The sequence below is a fragment of the Chelmon rostratus genome, chromosome 17 (genome assembly GCF_017976325.1).
Source record: "Chelmon rostratus isolate fCheRos1 chromosome 17, fCheRos1.pri, whole genome shotgun sequence".
NCBI lineage: Eukaryota > Metazoa > Chordata > Actinopteri > Chaetodontiformes > Chaetodontidae > Chelmon > Chelmon rostratus.
This window is the reverse complement of record NC_055674.1, coordinates 23,702,460-23,721,091: the sequence shown is the minus strand read 5'-3', so window position 1 is coordinate 23,721,091 and position 18,632 is coordinate 23,702,460. Positions and strand designations below refer to the sequence as shown.

Here is an 18,632-nt window from a genome sequence, read left to right as displayed (position 1 = left end):
ATGAGACACATTCAGTAGATGCTTCTTCAGATGTTAAGTTCCTCATTCCAAAGGAAGGATATTCAGAAATCTTAGTATTGACTTCGCTATAACCAACTACTGCATTTTCTTTCTGTATTTTGTCTCAACTCTGGTGTATCCACTCAGTTTCATTGACATGTTTTGGCCCTTGGAGAGACTTACTGATGCATAGAAGCTGACTAAAGAAATCAATGAGAACATTTTTTATCTACTTGATACCACAAGTGGAATCAGTCAGAAAGTTACAGTTAAAGCATTTATGTAAGAAGGATACAGTATTTTGTATCCTCAGTACCTCCTGAAAACATGGAGGAGTCCAACCTATACTCAACTATGTCATATTCTTAAAAAGTGTATGATGCGGTATCATAATGCTGACAGACTCAACTATAAGATACTCAATCTACAACATATGAGCAGCAAGGCTCAGCTACATCATGTTTCCCCTATGGATACAACCCAGTGCCCTCATTTCAGCTCCTCTCATCTTCACTGTTGCATAACTCAGAAATTACACTTCAAAACACACAGAGACAGCACACGTGCACATGCTTGTGTTCATTCTACACTGGAAGTATGCATAAGTGCACATGTCCAAATGTGAAGACAAAGCAAACAGTCCACATGGACTGCACATGGATGTTTCCACAGCGTGCCTGTGACCCCACAGAGGCATGGGATAATGATTCAATGTTATGTATGTTTAACACACCTTCAGGGCTGCACGGATGGAAAGAATATCATTTGAAAATAAACGATAAGGCTGCCGATATTCTGTATTTCTTCTTATTGTCAACAAATTCCATGACAAGCCCAAACGAACCAGGGAGATGAGATGAGAGTTTATCTCGCAGTACTTTCTGACTTCCCCACTCTGTCTGTGGTTCTCGACTCCAAGCCTGTTGGTTCCCGCTGAAGATGTGAATCTTTAAAAACGCCACACAAATATTACAGTTTCATTTGGACAAAGGCTCAAGAACTTCTCAAAACAGCTGGCCACTGAAGTTTTTATCAAACATTACATTATCAAACAGGAGGAAATTCTGAATTTGTTGGCAACTATTTTCAGGCGGGTCTTTCTGGAAACACGATTGTGTATATGAGATTGAATCAAAATAAACCGCAGTGGCAGTTCATGTAATGAAGGAACATATCACCCTGTGCAACAGTGTGTGTGGCTCATTAATGTGTTTTTAATAGATTTTGGACAATGATGTCTTGTCTAAAGGAGAGAATGATAGGGTTTCTTTGGGAAGGGTGAGTACTGCCATTGTAATGAACACTATACTCAAGAAAGGGAAAATAATCTACTGACTGAGTGTGTTTTTTCAAGGAAAGGGTCAGATACATTCATTGTTGTTGATGAGACTGTGGGAGTTAACTACAGAGGAAAGGTAGCACCTAATATATAATATTCATGGCATGTAACTAGTCTTATTATTGTCTATATTTAGTTTTGCATTTTATTTTCCAATGCAGGCAATGTGTAACTGGAATTTTCAAGGTGAAAGTTTAACATCATGGTGTAAAACTGAGGACGAAATGGTCAGCCGTCTCAGTTAACTGTGACAGTAAAGTTTGTAAGGCAGCATGGATTATTTCCTCCTGTGTGTGTCCAGTGGATGGCAGGAAGCAGAGCGTAACAGAATAAAATGAGGACAAAACAGTTTCTTCATATTTGCTGTGATGGATTATCTCACACTGTGGAAGTTGATTTCATAGTGAAGACGGATGAATGGCAGCGGATGGTTTCGTTGTCTGAAGAAAAACAAGTCCTCTTACCTGCACTTCCTCCAAACAAACGTTATATTTTCATTTGGTTCGATACTGATCACTATTTTAAGCACATCACGAAAAAACACTCAATCAAACGACTATATGTTTGTCATTAAAATTCATTCAGTGGTGTCTGGGATAATCATGTGTATCACACAACTCAATGGGCAAACAAATAAAGAAGCAAATTATGAACCAGCAAATTAATGTACCAGCAAATGGACCAATGTGTTTTATATTACATCAGTTCATTTACTCAAGCAAAAACCAGAACTGTGAACACAGATGAGACACACAGATACACAACAATTAAGACCAGATATCTGTGATAAACAGAGAGAGAATCAGGTGATGAAAGACTGTGTTAGCAATAGAAAGAAAGACAAAGAGAGCCACGAGAGAAGCAATGGCAGAAATAAAGCAAACAAACCCAAACACTCCATTAAAACAAATGATTCCTGAGCTCAGTAGTCTTACCTGTGGGGCTCTCCAGTCCACCAGCTGCTGCGTCTCCTCCTCCCCCAGCGGTGGCAGTCGCAGGTGCAGTAGTTGTACTGGTTGTAGTACTGCCAGTGTACTTCTTACGGCCGCTGTACTCAGTGCTACTCTCATCGTCGTGGACTGTGGTGGCTCCTGATTGGATGCCAGAGTCTGAGGCGTAGTAGGTCTGCTGCCACTCCGCCACCTTCACCACACTGTCCGCCTCACTCACTACAGGGAGCAACACATGGCTGGCATAAGACACTAGCTTCTGCTACTATGACTGCTTGTTGCTCCTACCGCAAGTACTACTGCTACTGTAGCATTAGAACTACTAGTGCTATGACTGCTAGTCAGTATTCTTTATGTCAAGTATTGTACTATGTTACAGAGTAAGAACAAAAATCACACAAAAAAGTCACGATTAAGTCAAACTGTGAGACTAGAGGAAAGGCTGCCGGTGCGTCTGCAGCTGCAGGAGGGTGGAGCTCCATGTCCAGAGAGGTGACAGTCACTGCTTAACTGTTGCAACCAGGACAGGGCTAATAAGTTGTGAAGAGTACAAAAAATGCACAACGGTGCTATCAAAATTAGGGATTATGGTAAAGATTAGCATTATTGTGTCTTTGCATATATCGCTTCTATTAGTAATACCACTGCCACTGCCACGATCATTACTGCCACTGCTACTGCTGCGACAAGCACTACTACTACCTACTACCACTACTACTGCTACTGCAATCGCTGCTACTAATCAGGATGGACATACCAAACTACAGTTACTCTCATTTGTATAAGTCTTTTTTTTTTTTTTTTTGAGTACTTGAACTATTTTGAGTAAAACCAGTAATTGGTGGGATCACATGGGTCACAGAGGAGGAGGCATTAACACCAACCAACCAACAGAAGGAACAACACTGTTGAAACCTCTTTCAGATATCTGGCAGGCAAAACATCTAAAGGACTTGATGAAGGCTTTAATTTGGCGAACGTGCAAATACTACTGCTGACATGTCTACTGCTAATACTGCTACTTGTACTACAGCTGCTGCTACTGATTCCAATACTACAGCTGCCATTTCCCGGGCTACAACTGATTGCACTACTGATTATATTGCTAGTACTAATGCTGCATCTACTTCAATTACTGGATCGTCTGCTGTGTCTAGTGCTGCCACTACTACTGCCACTATTTATATGCTACAATTAATGTCCCCAGTACTGCTACTAGAAATACTGTTACTAATACTGCTGATGAAGCCTGACCACAGTCATAACCAGCAGATTTATGATCAAATGCATTTTATAATGTCTTTGAGATCAAAAGCTTTGAGACTAAAAGCTGTCAAGATTGACTTTGCTTTGGTTGTCTCTCACAGACATCCTGTATGGAGTCCCATACAGTTCTGTCCTTTACTGTCGTTTCCCATCGTTTACTCTTCAGTCTTGACTGTTCAGACTTTAAAATATCCCTTCTTAATGTGTTCCAATGCATGGACAGGTAAATAAAGACTTGAAAAACTTGAGAGTTGAAAAAAGCTGGGAGCCTATCCTAAAAGAATACCTTGTTCCACCTTTGTATTAAGAGGAATCTAATAAATGTATTAACCTAAATGTCATATCTTATGCACAAGGAAGCTGAAATCACTTTAATAAACTTTGGAACGTTGTAAACAAGCTGATTTGAAGTTGTTTGAGGAGATTTGAGGAGAAGATTTCTGTCACGTCAGGTCGTCCTTTGAAAATAATTTGTTGTTCACAACTTAGCAGGTTGTCATTATACACTTGTGCATCACTGGTAGTTTGAAATAGAGAGCAGAATTCACTGTCTAGTAAATGATGAAATTGATGATGATGATGATACACTGTGAGAAGATGATCGTGATCACCATCATAATTAAATGAAGCTTTAAGAGCAGTTAATACAGGTTAGGCACAGTGCGTGAGAACGTTCCTCTGCCTTCTCTCATACTGCCACTGAAACTAATGGCTGATTCTTCCTTTTCGCTTTTTTTGTCAACTTGAAAATTTGAATTTATAGTAGTGGTAGATCATCCTGTTCAGCATCTCCTGCTCCCACAGGTCTGACACCTACAGGTTATACTTTGTTTAGCCAAACTGTCCAAATGGAGGTAACTGTGTGCTTTAATGAGACACAGCTTAAATGCTGTTTGGCTGATCACTCTTTTCCATAAAGTGTTGGTTTGTACAGAACAGTTTTCTGGCAAATGGTGTAACAAGACTACTTACTTACAATTTTGGCTGAAGAATTAGGGACTTTTATTCTGTGTGGTCGGCACTGCAGCACGCTCTTTTAGCCAGTCCAGAGGTAAGTATCTGACCAAGCCTTTGTTTTTTATGGTCTGGCCCTGACAATCAAAGTCATTTAGGTCAGACGTTTTAATGCAAAAACTGATTCATATTAAATAGATGCACATGATGTATGTTAAATGACTACCATGAAAAGACTTATTTACCCTATATTTTAATAATGACACGGTTCAGTCAAAATGGTGATTATTATTATTTATAAGAATGGCCCATTTTTAGTACTAATAAAGCTGCAGCTGTCTAAAACTAGTCTAAATAACACTGAACCAAATGTAAAGTTTTTCCTTCACTTTTGCATTGAAACGTACAGCCGAGCCACAAGGCTCAACACATTCTGTTAAGTGTAGTAATGACAACACAAAGGTTGAGCGTTCCACATGTTTTGTAAGGTTTGTTGAGGAAGACAAACAAAGGAGGACATTCAGTAATGATATTATGGGATATCAGGGCAGTAAAAATAGATATATCTGCATAAACTACTTAGAAGCGTAAACCTCAGAAAATGGACTATGCACATTTGTGTAAAATAACAAAAATGGCTTACACTGAGAGAATCACGAGGGTTTCTGCTTTCCAACTAGTTTAATTCATTTGTCAAAGCTGTGTGAAAATTAAGTCTCCGGTCAGCCTACAGACAAGCTGCACGACAACACAATGATTTAAATCAACAGTGATCACATCCACTTAACACAGTGAGCAGTTTGGGACTGTCACTGTGAGTGACTGTGCATATGTACTTTAAATATATACAGCTTATATCTAGAATAGATGGAACAAGCCTGGCTGCTGTGGTGACAGAACACTTACTTTGCATGGACATCATCTCTGGCCAGTGGTACCACTGCCTTTACTGACCTCTGACCTGCAGAGAAAGAGAGGACGCGTTAGGTCTTTCACTCATCTTCACTTTTCTGTTGTTGTTTCACTTCTATTGTAGTAGAAGTATATTAGTTATTCTATTTATCTTGCTGTGAAAGTAAAATGAATGGTATTTAATTCTGCGCTTTTAGTGCAATATGCAAATAAGGAAAAACAAAACACAAAATCAAACCAAATTTTAGTAAAAAAAATATACTGTCATATCCTCTGAATTTTCATATTGCGCATATTTTCTTTGAGTTTATTCCCATGTTGTTTCTGTTCAAAATAAAAACAATAAAATGCTATATCGTATACCGTCATAATCAGTTTCCAGTTTCCAGCATTGTGTTGACAACTTCCCATATGCTCGAGAGTTCTCTCTGTGTTTTAATTGCATTATTAAATACTGCAGTGACTAAGTACACAGAAAAATTCAGATAATAATTCAAAGACTTTCTCATGAACAAGCAATCCTGTTTCCACTTAGTTCAGTGTACATTTTTCTCTCTAAATACCATTTTTGGCCCTAACCCTTACAAAGCTGCAGGGTACGACATCCATAATGAACTTGAACATGCTCTTTACGATGTGTGAGCTGTAAAGAACACACTCTCTGCTGCCATTGTGAGAAAAGATTTCTTTCCATAAAGCCAAAAAGGGCCTGAGGAGCAGCAGCATGTTACACAAATGTCAATATTTGAAGCGTATTAAACTCTAGAGAGCAAACTTATCAAACTCCCAGAAGCAACGGCTGGTGAAAGGTCACAGCGTCTCATCTTCCCTGCCAAGAGCCCCTCACAGACCCCCACTGCCTGGTGGGAAGACACACTCACGCTCAGAGGTGGATGAAGCGTATGGCGCGTGCCCCAGTCGAGCTGGATGTACTGACACCGCATGTTGACCCAGGACAGATCACGATTGGTTGGCACGCGCTAGTTCCCTGTCGGTCTCTCAATAACTAGCTGACATGAAAAAATAAAGACTATTTGCTAACAAAAGCTGGGTAAACACCATTGAGAAATGTATTAGAATGGCTTACATGGTAAATTCAGTATACTATACATCGCCACAGTTCTAACTCCATCAGCACAACAAGAGGGTCATGTCACCCTCACAACTCTGCTGCCTCACTTTAGCTTTGCAGTTCTTTGGTTTGGTGTTGAGCTTGTGTCAGTGACACACAACACATCCTGAACAGCTGCTCACATTAAAAGTCTCAAAAATCGAGTCACATACTGAAAGACTGCATGTTTGATAAAACCGACATCTAACCAGACAAGGCCAGGGTCATTGTCTTCCTGATGAAGCAAGCTTATCTGCTGAATAGGTGACTTCATTAAACTACATGGAATAGTGCAGTGAGTGTGTGGCCTGTTTTTCACTTGGTGTGACATATGACATGACTCTATCGTTACACTGCTTGAATTAGAGCTGTGGAAATGTGTATTATACTGAACAGGTATGTGTGTGTGTGTGTGTGTGTGTGTGTGTGTGTGTGTTTGCTTGGCAGGTTTAAATGTGTCCTCTGATCTCCCCAGTACAGTGAACATACCTTATCTAATCACATCATCAGACCACATAAAATCAATTGACTCTTACTTACAACACATTTTCTGCACACTGGGAGACAGCAGCGGCTGCCTTGAACAGTGAAGTATGGTTGAAAATCAAATATAAGTTGGTGGGATTTTTTTTTTTTCATTTTGTGCCTCCTCACTGATTAAATTAACATTGACCACCTCTTTTGTCTGATGACTGTGTTGGTTAATCAATAGAGGCAGGCTGCAGGAAGCAAGCTAATCATTAGCAATGATGATAAGTGAAGCTCTTGACTAATGATATAATGTCAACCTACACCAGGCAAAAAAGGTTAAGCACATAAGACTCTGAATCATTCTTTATTCGACTGATTATATTCAAATATATATAAAATATATATATTGCCGTCACTCAGGAGTTATTGTGGGTTGTCCATTTATCACAGGGTTGGTGGTTTGATCCACAGATCCTGCTGAAGTTGCCCCTGGGCAAAGCCCTTGCCTCTGATGGTGAGACCATCAGGACCATCTACCACCTTGTGTGGTAGCTTGTTCCTGAATATCGATTCATGAGAGGCAATTAAATAAAACATTCGGAAGAAAATAATTTATCTTAGCTGGGAACAGAAAGTCAAATCTGGCAAAATATTTTCTGTTTACAGCTCAGACAATTAATTTATAAGAATCCTTATAACGATTATTGTGATGATATATGTGATCATTTTTTGTCATATTGCCCAGGTCTGCAAATTAACACTAATGCTAAGCCTCTCCTCTAGCTCTGAATAGTTCCTTACATTATCATAGTTAGTATGGCTAGTGAAAAGTAGCCTACGGATGCCTTTAGCTGTCTCATCTGTCAAGTGGCCCCCAGCTTGTTCATTGTTGCAGTCCCATGACAACATCCTGTATCACTTACTTTGATCATGCTGCATTTGTTGACAAGTCCGCGAGCTCCGCCAAACTGATTTGCATATTGAGATCCAATAACAATGCTTGTAAATCCCCAAACTCCATCCCAAGCCTTCTGAACAACCAGAGGGAGTCATTAGTGCAGCATCTAGGACAGGAACCCTCCCAGGCCGCCCACAGGCGAACACACAGCAGCATGAAAAGCACTTAAAGTCCTGGTTTGAGCCCAAAGAAAGTGAACTGATGAAATCCCGTACTGAACATAAGGCAGTCAAACTCAGTACATTCAGCATGTGTTTAACAGGGTGGATGGGTTAGCAGGGGTTGTGCCATCATGAACTCCTGCAAGGTGGCCACAGCAGGCTTCATTTTATGAAATGATGAGCCGAATAACAAACATACATCTTTTCCCTCTAGCTCACATAGAGTGCACCAGAATGCTTCATTTACATATTAAAATTGTACAAAAAAATGTTTCAGGGGAGCATGCTCCTGGACCCAACTGCAATCCTTTCCCACTTGCTTTCCCAAAACCTTGTGTATCTGCCCCCTGAGCAGACAGAGAGCCTCAGTGTGGTGTAAATTACTTAGAGTCCCTGCCTAATTAAAAACTGAGCAGACTCAGTAGGTTACATACGGAGTGAAAATGTCATGGGAGGCTTAGTCGCTGGATATTGAAGCATTACCCCTTTGGTGTTTAAGTACTGCAAATTATATACGTAGAAAAGAGGAAATGAGAGAAATATAAGAAGAGAAAGAGAGAGAGGGCAGCAGAGTACAGCGAGAGGAAAGAAGGAAAAAGAAGGAATGAAGAGAGAAGAGATGAGGATGAAGTGAAGGAAGGTGAAGAAAGAAGGGAGGTAGAGGAAGAGCCTGACAGGAAGGGGAATGGAGAGAGAATAAAAATACCCTGTACCTGGGGTTGTTTGTGTGTGTGTGTGTGTGTGTGTGTGTGTGTGTGTGTGATGACACGTAAGCCAGTGTCTGCACTTATCTCATTCCCCCTCAGCAGTAAAATCAATGCCTAATTCATGCCCACAGACACAGTCTGGTTTACTTGTCTAAGTGTTTGTTGCTATCACTGTCACTAACACAGAGCTTTTTCCAGCCTTGTTTAGGGGCACAGTCTTCTTCAGCCTTTTTACACTCGTTTACTTGTATTAAGGCGGGATTAGGAGGAAGCTTTAATAGTTCGTGTTATTGGAATGGAGAAAATGTAAAAGCCCAGCAATGTTCAAAGTAAAAGCGTGACAAAAGAAAAGTCAAAACCAGGGAAACAGCCGTGTAAAATAGACACATTTTTGTGGTGGTTTTCATACTTTATAGTTTAATTTGCAATCACATTAAAATGCTTGAAAAGCGATTCATTGAGTGGCTCATCGAGGATCTGCTCCAGCGGCAGATGGAGTTGTGTTCACGGCCTGTCTCAAGCCTGCGGACAGCCAACGGCCATAGTCCTCTGATGCAGCAGCTACTCCTGCAGACGTCCCTGCCCTCTTGGTTTCCCCTCCTTGATATCAGTTGCTGAGGGTCGTAAAGGCTCTGTCTTCAGCGATAATAAGGCCATCACGCTCACTCTTTCTCTTCAGACACTCAGACCCTGTCCTCTAACCTGCTCTGCTTCCCACTCACAGAGCCGACCATGTGTGGTCTGTTTCAGAGAGCTCTCCTCACTGCCAGCTCCACCATGTCCACAGACTTGCTGTTCTCTTTGTCAGGGCCCCCCAGCACAAAAAAAACCCTGAAATTCCTTAGTTCCTGTTAGGATCCCTGAAAGGCAGTGTGCAAGACCAAAATATACTCACACGCTCAGAAACAATCTCATCACAGTTCCTCCATCCCCTGTTTACTTGATGTTCGATTGGTTGCTAGTAAGTCTTCAATCTGCAAAGACTGCACCTGCTGCCAGCTGATTTAATGTCAGTGACCACCCTCCGCTCACCTTTGTTTAACAGCTTGCAATCAAAAAAGCAAGGAACTCCAGTTAATCACATCTGATCTTTAGGCAGGGTCATAATAATCCTGGGACACTCTTTAAAACCTTAGACTCAAGATTGTTTCCAGTTGAATCCGCCCAGCTAGCTCTATAACAAAATAGTGAAGATTTAGCAGCACATTGACACACAGTTCAGAGAACTTGATTCTGATTCAGTCTCTCTGTCAACCCAGGGACACACGCATCCACCTGTCCTTCAGATGGCATTTGGATTTTAAAGGTAGTATGTCAGAAGGTCGGTCCAGATATTTTAGCTATTATTAACTGCTCTCTGTCCTTTACCCTCCAATTTTAAACATGCTCCTGCCTTTTAAAGAAGCCCTCTCTGGATCCAACCAATCTCTAAGATGGCTTTTTTTTTTTTCTCAAAGATTTCACTTAATTCATGTCTTCTATGGACAACAATCACATTTTTGAAAAATTTCAATCTGGATTTTGTTTTCCACAGGTCAAGGTAACCAATGACTCAGATAAATATGAATATGCATGGCCAAAGTTAAGAGAAAACATTAAAGCATTTCATTTCTGTGCTATTGTTATCAGTTTTTATTGACTTAACTTGGAGGAGGGTAAGGCTTCATGTTGTGGTTTTACTGTGTTTTCCAGCCCAGATATTGTCATCTGCAAGCATCTATTTGCAGAAAAATATTCAGGTGAAAAAACAGACCCTTTTGTGTTCAAACTTCTATTCCTCAATGCCAGTAGCACTCGCAGTGACGAGCATTACCTTCCAAAGAGAGCAAAACCATATCTGTACTCCAAATGGTTCAAGGAAAGTTTGCAGTTTACTTTTCGTGTGCTTTGGAGAGGTGTTTTAGGATCATTGTTACTGGAATGGTAAGAGGCGTTGGTGTAGTTTTAAACCTTGGACAGACTCAGGCTAGCTGTTTCCCTCTGCTTCCACTCTTTATGCTACGCTTGGCTAACCACACCCTGACACAAACTTCGACAAAGAAACACATTTCCCATATTGCTACTATCCCTTTAATGAGGGAACGCAGGATAAGATCTTGAAAATTTTATTTTTTTATATAACTTTCTCTACAACCTCCCTTTTAACACCCCCCTCCTCTGTCACCACTCTCTCCCTCTGTGTCTCTGAGGAAAACTCACCCAGAATGTGATGTGGAGTCTTGAGATAGATCAGTTGATTTGTTGCATTGCTCAATTTGATGCTAGTATTGATTATAAAGACAAATCTTGTTATACTTAACGCTTTAGCAATCACATTACCTTTGGTTGCTCATTTATTTGCTGTCTAAGAAACTGATTAATCAGTGGTAAACTGCTTTAGCGCAGGTTGCAACAGTTATCATTTCAAGCTAACTAGCTTGCTAAATTGCCAACAGTAGCAACTGTGCATTACTTCCAAAGGCAGTATTTCAACCAGCCAGGTGACTTGCCCACTTAGGGTAGTTCTAGGCATGAAAAAAGTATTAGGCATCAATTGTTTTGTTTTTTTTTTCATTTGTGCAACTAATTTTTTTCATGTGAAAACCTTGCAGACCGTAGCATATATTACAATATTTATCAGCTTTTTTAAAAAAAATCTTATTGTAACACAGAAATCTAAATATAAAAGTAACATGATAGAATAAATGAATCAATTCAACAAAACTAAATAAATACAAATAAGAACAAATGTAGGATCAACATATACAGTACAAATGCTAAATCTTATTCAGTAACATCTGTATAGAACGTAGGTAGTCATTCTAATATAAAAGAACTGCATGCTCAAATGCATCAAGTAACATCTGCATAAAAATGTATTGGAGAAGGGTTGTAGTCAATGTGAAAAAAAAAAGAAAGTGTAATTCAAACTTTAACTGCTGGATGCAAGATGGGTGCTCCGAAGATGGACTACTGCAAGCACATCTTAGATTTGTCCTGCGCCTTCTTAAGGTGCAGTTTCATACAGGCTATATAAATGTGGTCAGCCTGGTGAAAAAAAGGTTGGAATTTAAATAAAAAAAGGAATAACGGTATGGATGGGGGAAGTAGGGGTGCTGAGGAGGCTGCAGCACACTCTAAAACCATGCATTATGGAGAAAGAGGAAGAGAGAGAGAAAGAGAGCTCACATGGACGAGTGAGAAAGAGGGAGAATATGGACAGAAGTGTGGTTTATCAGTGAACTATAATCTATGGTGAACTGGTTCTGGGTCACATCTCTCGCCCCCGTCCTGGCGTTGTCTCTCCCTCTTCATCTCCTTGCAGTTCTCATACATCAGTTCTGTGTTGTTGACTGTGTAGTTGCCGTGGCTGCTTTGACATGCAGTATGTTGGTCTTGCAATGTGACCGTACAGAAGCTAACTAAATGTGCGCTACAAATAGAAAGAGATGTACTGTCAGCTTATGCTAAATAAATATGTGTTATATGAAAACAAAAGATACGTGTCATCCTTTATGTGTTTGCTGTCTGCATGCGCAATGTGGATGTCATGAGGTCAAAAGGTCAACTAAATGAATAATTAAATGTAAAGAAAACTAAGGTGGGTGTAGGAGGTTTACAGACATTTTTGCAAGCTGTGTGGCAGCAGTTTTGGCCATCACACGCTCGTTCAGACACACATTCATAAACTGGCGGCAGAGTCCACCATAAAAGGTGCTACCTGCTCATCAGGAGCAGTAACCTTGCAGCTTGTGCTTGACCCATGGGGAACCGGCCAACCCTGGCCAGTAGCCTGTTTGCTCTCTTCAACGTAGCTGTCACCAACAGACAGAACTTCTGAGGGGCATCAGCTTCTCTTTGAGAATCCTGCAGCCCCTCTTGTAGATGAGCCTTGCATTCACGATGCTAATGGCAGTGATGTAACCAGGTAGGTTGGGGTTGGGAGGTACCAGCAACATGCCTTCATTGCTGTTTTATAGAGATGCACAAGCACATCTGAAAGATCAATGTCCCCCACTCAAAGGCCATCAAGTTTATTTCTCAGCCTTCAAAAGAAATGTTAACTGCCACCCAGTGAAATATTTGGCATGAGGCACTTCCAGTGAGAGGAATAAAGTCAAGCAGCCAGAGATGTGTTTTGAATGTTTATTCCAGCAATCTGATCATTAATGCTTGATTATAATACATGTAAAAAGGTTAAGGTGACTACTAACACCCATCAGCAAACCATGTTTCTCACATTGTAACATTGTCTTAGACTTCGAGTGTGTGACACTCATCCATTGATCTTCATTCAGCTGCAAAGCACTAAGTGCACACTGGAAGTGATTCTGTGATTTAAAAAAAAAAAAATCTCCACTCTTTGGCTGAGCGTTGGGGGTTGCATTGTGTCATTACAAAGTGGGTTGGTGACAGAGCCTGTTCAGCAGTCCTTTTTTCAGGTGTACTGTTCCATGACAACTCCTGGATAGTGCATTATAGCCAGTGACGGTGCTGGGTTAGATTTAAAGTTTCAGCTTTAGCTTGCTTTCTTTTCTCTGAACATCCAGCTTGTTAAAAGTTCAAAATGGTTCCAGCTCAGGGCACATCACTACTTGGAACCTATAATAAACATTTTCTTTCTTGTCTCTGACTAGCTGGCACTACGTATACATTTTCAGAGTAGACCAATTTAATTCAGCCAGAGAGTGACAAAGGTTATTTCCTCTCTTTGTTTTCTTCAAGGTCAAAATACCTCTCTGTTCTTTTCTGCCTCTCACAAGACCCACAGGAGCACACACACACACACACACACACACACTCAGCAGTGTCCAATTTTATCAGACAGGAGGGAATCCAACAGAGATGAGAAAGGAGGCGAGAAAGCGAACAGTGAGAGATTTGACTTGTCACTTGTCATTGACCCCGTCAGCTCCATCTTGACGACCCAGTACACCTACTGTTTGTTTGTCTCTTTGTGTGTGTGAGTCATCTGCCCAGGCTTGACAGTCGAATGACAGTTTGCCTCTGAAATGCAAACACACACACACACATGCAAGCACTCAGCCATGTTACAGTATTTCAGTTGGCTATGTACATGCCCTGTGTGTGTGTGTGTGTTTGTTCTCTGCACACTGTTGTGTGTCCATGCTAACAATGTGATCAAGGATGCTTCGATATGTGTTAAAATGGGAGCGCATACTTGGTGGTGGGGCGGTCTGGGGGGGGGCTCCTTCCCTAGAAAAAAAGATAATTTCCTGTATTTAGGCTAAGGCTAAAATGACGGTTGCAGGCCACACTATTCCCACTATTCTAGTTGAGTCTGCTGCTGTGTGAGGCGAGTGAGAGAGCAGGGCAGCAAATTAGCTTGATTGAACAAAATCACAGAGGGGTTGATAAAAAGTGAATAAACTATAGATGTCCACTGGCTCCACTGTCAAATTTTAAGCGATGGCAAACTCATAAAAAGGAAAATAAACCTTTTGATGCAATCGAAAAAGAAGGTAAACTGTGTCAATCTGCATTTGCCGTCCACTACATATGTACAAATAATAACATCAGCTGGGCTAATGCAAAATACTAAGAGCCATGTTAAAAACCTGACTCTTGGATTCGGCTCATCCCAAATGTCCCATCCCCACAGCCAAATCCTGTCCGATCAGTGAGCTAACGTCTGCAAGCTGAGCTGGCAAAGTCGGGCAGGTTTGCCTGACTTTCAGTGGGCCAAGCAGTTTCATTCAACATACGCTAGCATATCTTTCCAGTGGTCTATTCTCAGTCCACGATCGCAATTAAGCTAAATGGGAAGTGTCTCACCTTTGTGAGCCTCCTGTATGTGTCAGAGACTGGTTGACAGCCAAAGCATGTTGTGGCAAACAATCAACGACGGGTTTGACTGAACCAACTGAGAGGGTGGTCCAAAACTGTGTGATTTTTTGTAACAAGCACAACAAATATGTAAAATCAGGAAGTGGGTAATACTTTTTCACAGCACTATATATATATATATATATATATATATATATATATATATATATATATATATATATACACTTTATGATGATAAGTTTTTTTTTAAAAAAGACAAATAATGGGGTAACAAAACAATAACTTTGTTTGCCCAAATGAATAATGGGGATACATTTGCTCCACTTCTTCCATTAGTCAGGCACCTCTGTTTGTTCATGCATGTGTGTGTGTGCGTGCACGTGTGTGTGTGTGTGTGTGTGTGTGTGTGTGTGTGTGTGTGTGTGTGTGTGTGTGTGCAAGCACGTGTGGGCGTGTGTGTGCGTGAGTTATCAACCTACTGCAGTGAATCTGATGACAGTATAACTCCCACTGATGGCTATCTGATTACACACCTGGCAGGGAAAACACATACATACACACTCAGAAACACCTGCCTGTGTTGCGAGCAGCTGCCTGGCAGACAGTTAACTTTACCGAAGATCAGATTTCTGGCATTTTTGTTTCCAGGGGAAACTGTGTGAGAGAGAAATGAAGAAATAGACAAAGTAGGAATGTGTGTTTCACTGTGAATGTGTGTAACTGTCAGATAAAATGTTTCCTGACCTCACAATTACTCAGTAAACTAGTGCCCGGATTTTGGTCCAACCACAGCACAAAAGCAACTAATTTCAAGGTTTAAAACTATAATCATTTAAATATTGATTCTGTCCTAATGCATTGTAATATGTTTATTATTAGTATTAATGTTAACTCAACACTTCATCCATCTTTCCCTGCTGTATTAAAATTCAGTGTAGTGTACATTCTCTACATCACTGCTTTAACAACTGTTGTTAAGATATTGTCCTGCACAGAGCTTTCACAAGTCTTCTTATCTTGCCACCTGCATTGCAGAACTCCAAATGTTATCCAAAATATCACTGTGAACTTGCATGAGAGTAAGGTGTGTGAGTCTTTTTGAGTCATGTGTTGTACCACAACCATGTCTTCAAATGTCATAGAGTGGAACATGTTCTCTCAGATGAAGCAGCTGAGAGAGGCATAGCTTACCTTTTTGAAAATAGCCCTTGTTTGTGGATGGAATCTAGACATGCTTGTGTCTTTTATGGTATCACAGGGAAAATCACAGATGACGTTGCTGATTATTTTCAGCTAGATCTCCTGTTGGGCTCTGTGGATACCATGTGTAGTATGTTCTCCATCACTGCATCATCTTGAAGTGTTTTCAAGATTCAAGATTGTCTTTATTGTCACTGAGCCTGACATGTCAATGAAATTTGCATTGCAACCCCCGTGTTAGAAACAATAAGAAAAATAAGAAAGATAATAAAAAATAAAGATACTAGAATAAAATAAACTAACTAACTAAAAATGCGTAAATGGAATAAAAATATACCAGAAATGAGAATATACTAAGACAAAAAAAATATACTAAACAAGAAACAATAAAATATACCAGTGAAATGTACCAACAGCAGCTGAAATATACTAAAATGTATAAACAATATATAGAGTCAAGGTCAGGAAGGGGGCAGCCCACGATGCCCTGTGCAGTTTTAACCACCCGTGCCAGTTGTTTCCTGTCCTGTGCCGTGCAGCTGCCATACCACACTGTCACACTAAGGCAGAGGATACTTGTAGAAGTTGACGAGCAACCGAGAGGAGAGCCCAGCTCGTTTCAGTTTCCTGAGGAAGAAGAGCCTTTGTTGTGCCTTCTTCACCAGGCCGGAGGTGTTCATGGACCAGGAGAGGTCAGATGTGATGTGGAGGCCCAGGAACATGATGTTGTCCACACGCTCCACCACTTCTCGTCCATGAGGAGGGGGGCGTGATCCGTCTTTCTGGACCTCCTGAAATCCACAATGACCTCCTTGGTCTTCCCTGTGTTCAGCACCAGGTTGTTGGCTGAACACCACTGGGTGAGCTGGAGTATCTCCTCTCTGTAGTGGGTCTTGTTGTTATCTGAGATGAGACCCACTACTGTAGTGTCGTCCGCAAACGTCACGACTGTGTTGGTGGGGTGGATGGCAGCACAGTCGTGAGTAAAAAGGGTAAAGAGGGCTGGGCTGAGCACACAACCCTGTGGCGTGCCCGTGCTGAGGACCAGAGGGGATGATGTGATGTTCCCTATTCTCAACACCTGAGGCCTGTTGGTGAGAAAGTCTCTGATCCAGTGGCACAGTGACGCAGGCAGACCCACTGCGTGTAGCTTCAGCGCCAGCTTGTCTGGGATGACGGTTGTTGAAAGCTGAGCTAAATTCTACAAATAGCATCCTGACGTAGGTGTTGGGCTGCTGCAGGTGGGTCAGGGCTGTGTGCAGGGTGATGGAGACAGCATCCTCTGTGGACCGATTCCCCCTGTAGGCGAACTGAAGGCTGTCTAGGTCCGAGGGGATGAAGCCTCTGATGTACCTGAGAATAATCCGCTCAAAGCACTTCATGATTACCGGGGTCAGAGCAACAGGCCGGTAGTCATTCAGGCAGGTGATGAATGTCTTCTTCGGTACCGGAATGATGGTGAAGGTCTTGAGGCACTCAGGCACTCATAGACAGCTGCAGGGACAGGCCTCGGCGATTTTGTTGGTGAGAGACCTGGCGTTGGTGAGGAAGAGACTGGGGAGACAACTCTGTAAGGGTTAGCTTGTAGCCTAGCACGCAAGCTGGCTCTCTTGCCACGCTTTTGTTTACGGTGCCTCCTCCATCTCCTTGACAGCGGTGGGGGGATGGTGGTGGGCTCTGGGGTCCGTAGCATTTTGCAGGTACTGTGATGAGCCTCCGCAAACTTGCTGAATTTTTTTGTTTTGTTGAGGCTTCCCAATAAACAAATAGCATTTTTGCACTTTTGACATCAGTGACAACAGTCCCTCTGCCTACTGACAGAGCCGTCTTTAAGGTCAAGTGATTATGACACAAACTGTTGCTGTCATAAATGGCTAACTACTGTCACAACCATTCCTGGTGTAAATAATTTTCATTATTTGTATTCAGTTGTATTTAATCTATTTATTTCTGGGTAAATACGTTTTTGGCAGGCAGTGCCAACAGGGGGTGCTGCAGCACGCCCAACAGTCCTACCACTCACAATGATGAGACATGATGTTCGTTTTTTAAAAAGTAACTTACAGTATGTTCATACCTCATTTAAAACACCCTGATTCTTTTCGAAAATAATACCTGGTAAAGCTATTATATCTTTAAAAATCTCTACTTTTGTTTTTTAATCTGGACAGATTTTAATCAGCTGTTCAATGATGGAAGCTTCTTTAAATTACCTGCTGAGTTTGAAATGTACTTCACAAATTATTATGGTTCACTGACTTCAATAACTTTTACAGCAAATGACATACTTCGTTTGTTCCAAGAGGCCATTTCATGGTTAGGGTAACTGTTATTTTTACTGTCAGGTTTTCAGAGTGTGACAAATCATTGATCAATTGATTCATCAATTACCTTCCCTTCTCTACCAAAATAGATGGAATTGGAGATATTTGTTGGTGCTACTTGAGTTGGGTTTTAGGTCAAAATGCACCAATCCTTCACTTATTTTCTTTTTTAACTGCAAGGGTTTGTCTAATTTTACCTGGTTCCTTGATTACATTCTAGAGCTGACACAGTGGTCATCGACCTCATCTTCATCAATGACAAGTCTGCATACAGTAGGGAGATCGAGCTGATCCTCTGCTCTTTTCTATTTACATCCATCATCTGGTTTGGTCTGTTTTGGTGTGCCACCAAACAGGACAAGATCAGACTGCAATGGACTGTAAGGACTGGTGAGAAAATGAATCATTGGTTCAGGACTTGCACACCTCCAGACCGAGGAAACAGGCAGGAAGCATCACTGCAGACCCCTCACATCCTGGACACAACCTGCT

The 18,632-nt window shown here is 41.2% G+C and overlaps 1 protein-coding gene across 1 annotated transcript in view; it reads right to left on the bottom strand.

Moving 5' to 3' along the window:
• jupb (junction plakoglobin b) overlaps nt 1–18,632 on the bottom strand; it is a 123,849-nt gene that overhangs the window by 55,262 nt on the left and 49,955 nt on the right. Inside the window, exons 2-3 of the mRNA XM_041956793.1 lie at nt 5,416–5,470; nt 2,275–2,508 (exon numbers count right to left, since the gene is read on the bottom strand). Coding sequence (XP_041812727.1) covers nt 2,275–2,508; nt 5,416–5,431 — 250 coding nt within the window. The 5' untranslated portion in view covers nt 5,432–5,470. The remainder of the gene's footprint in view (nt 1–2,274; nt 2,509–5,415; nt 5,471–18,632) is intronic.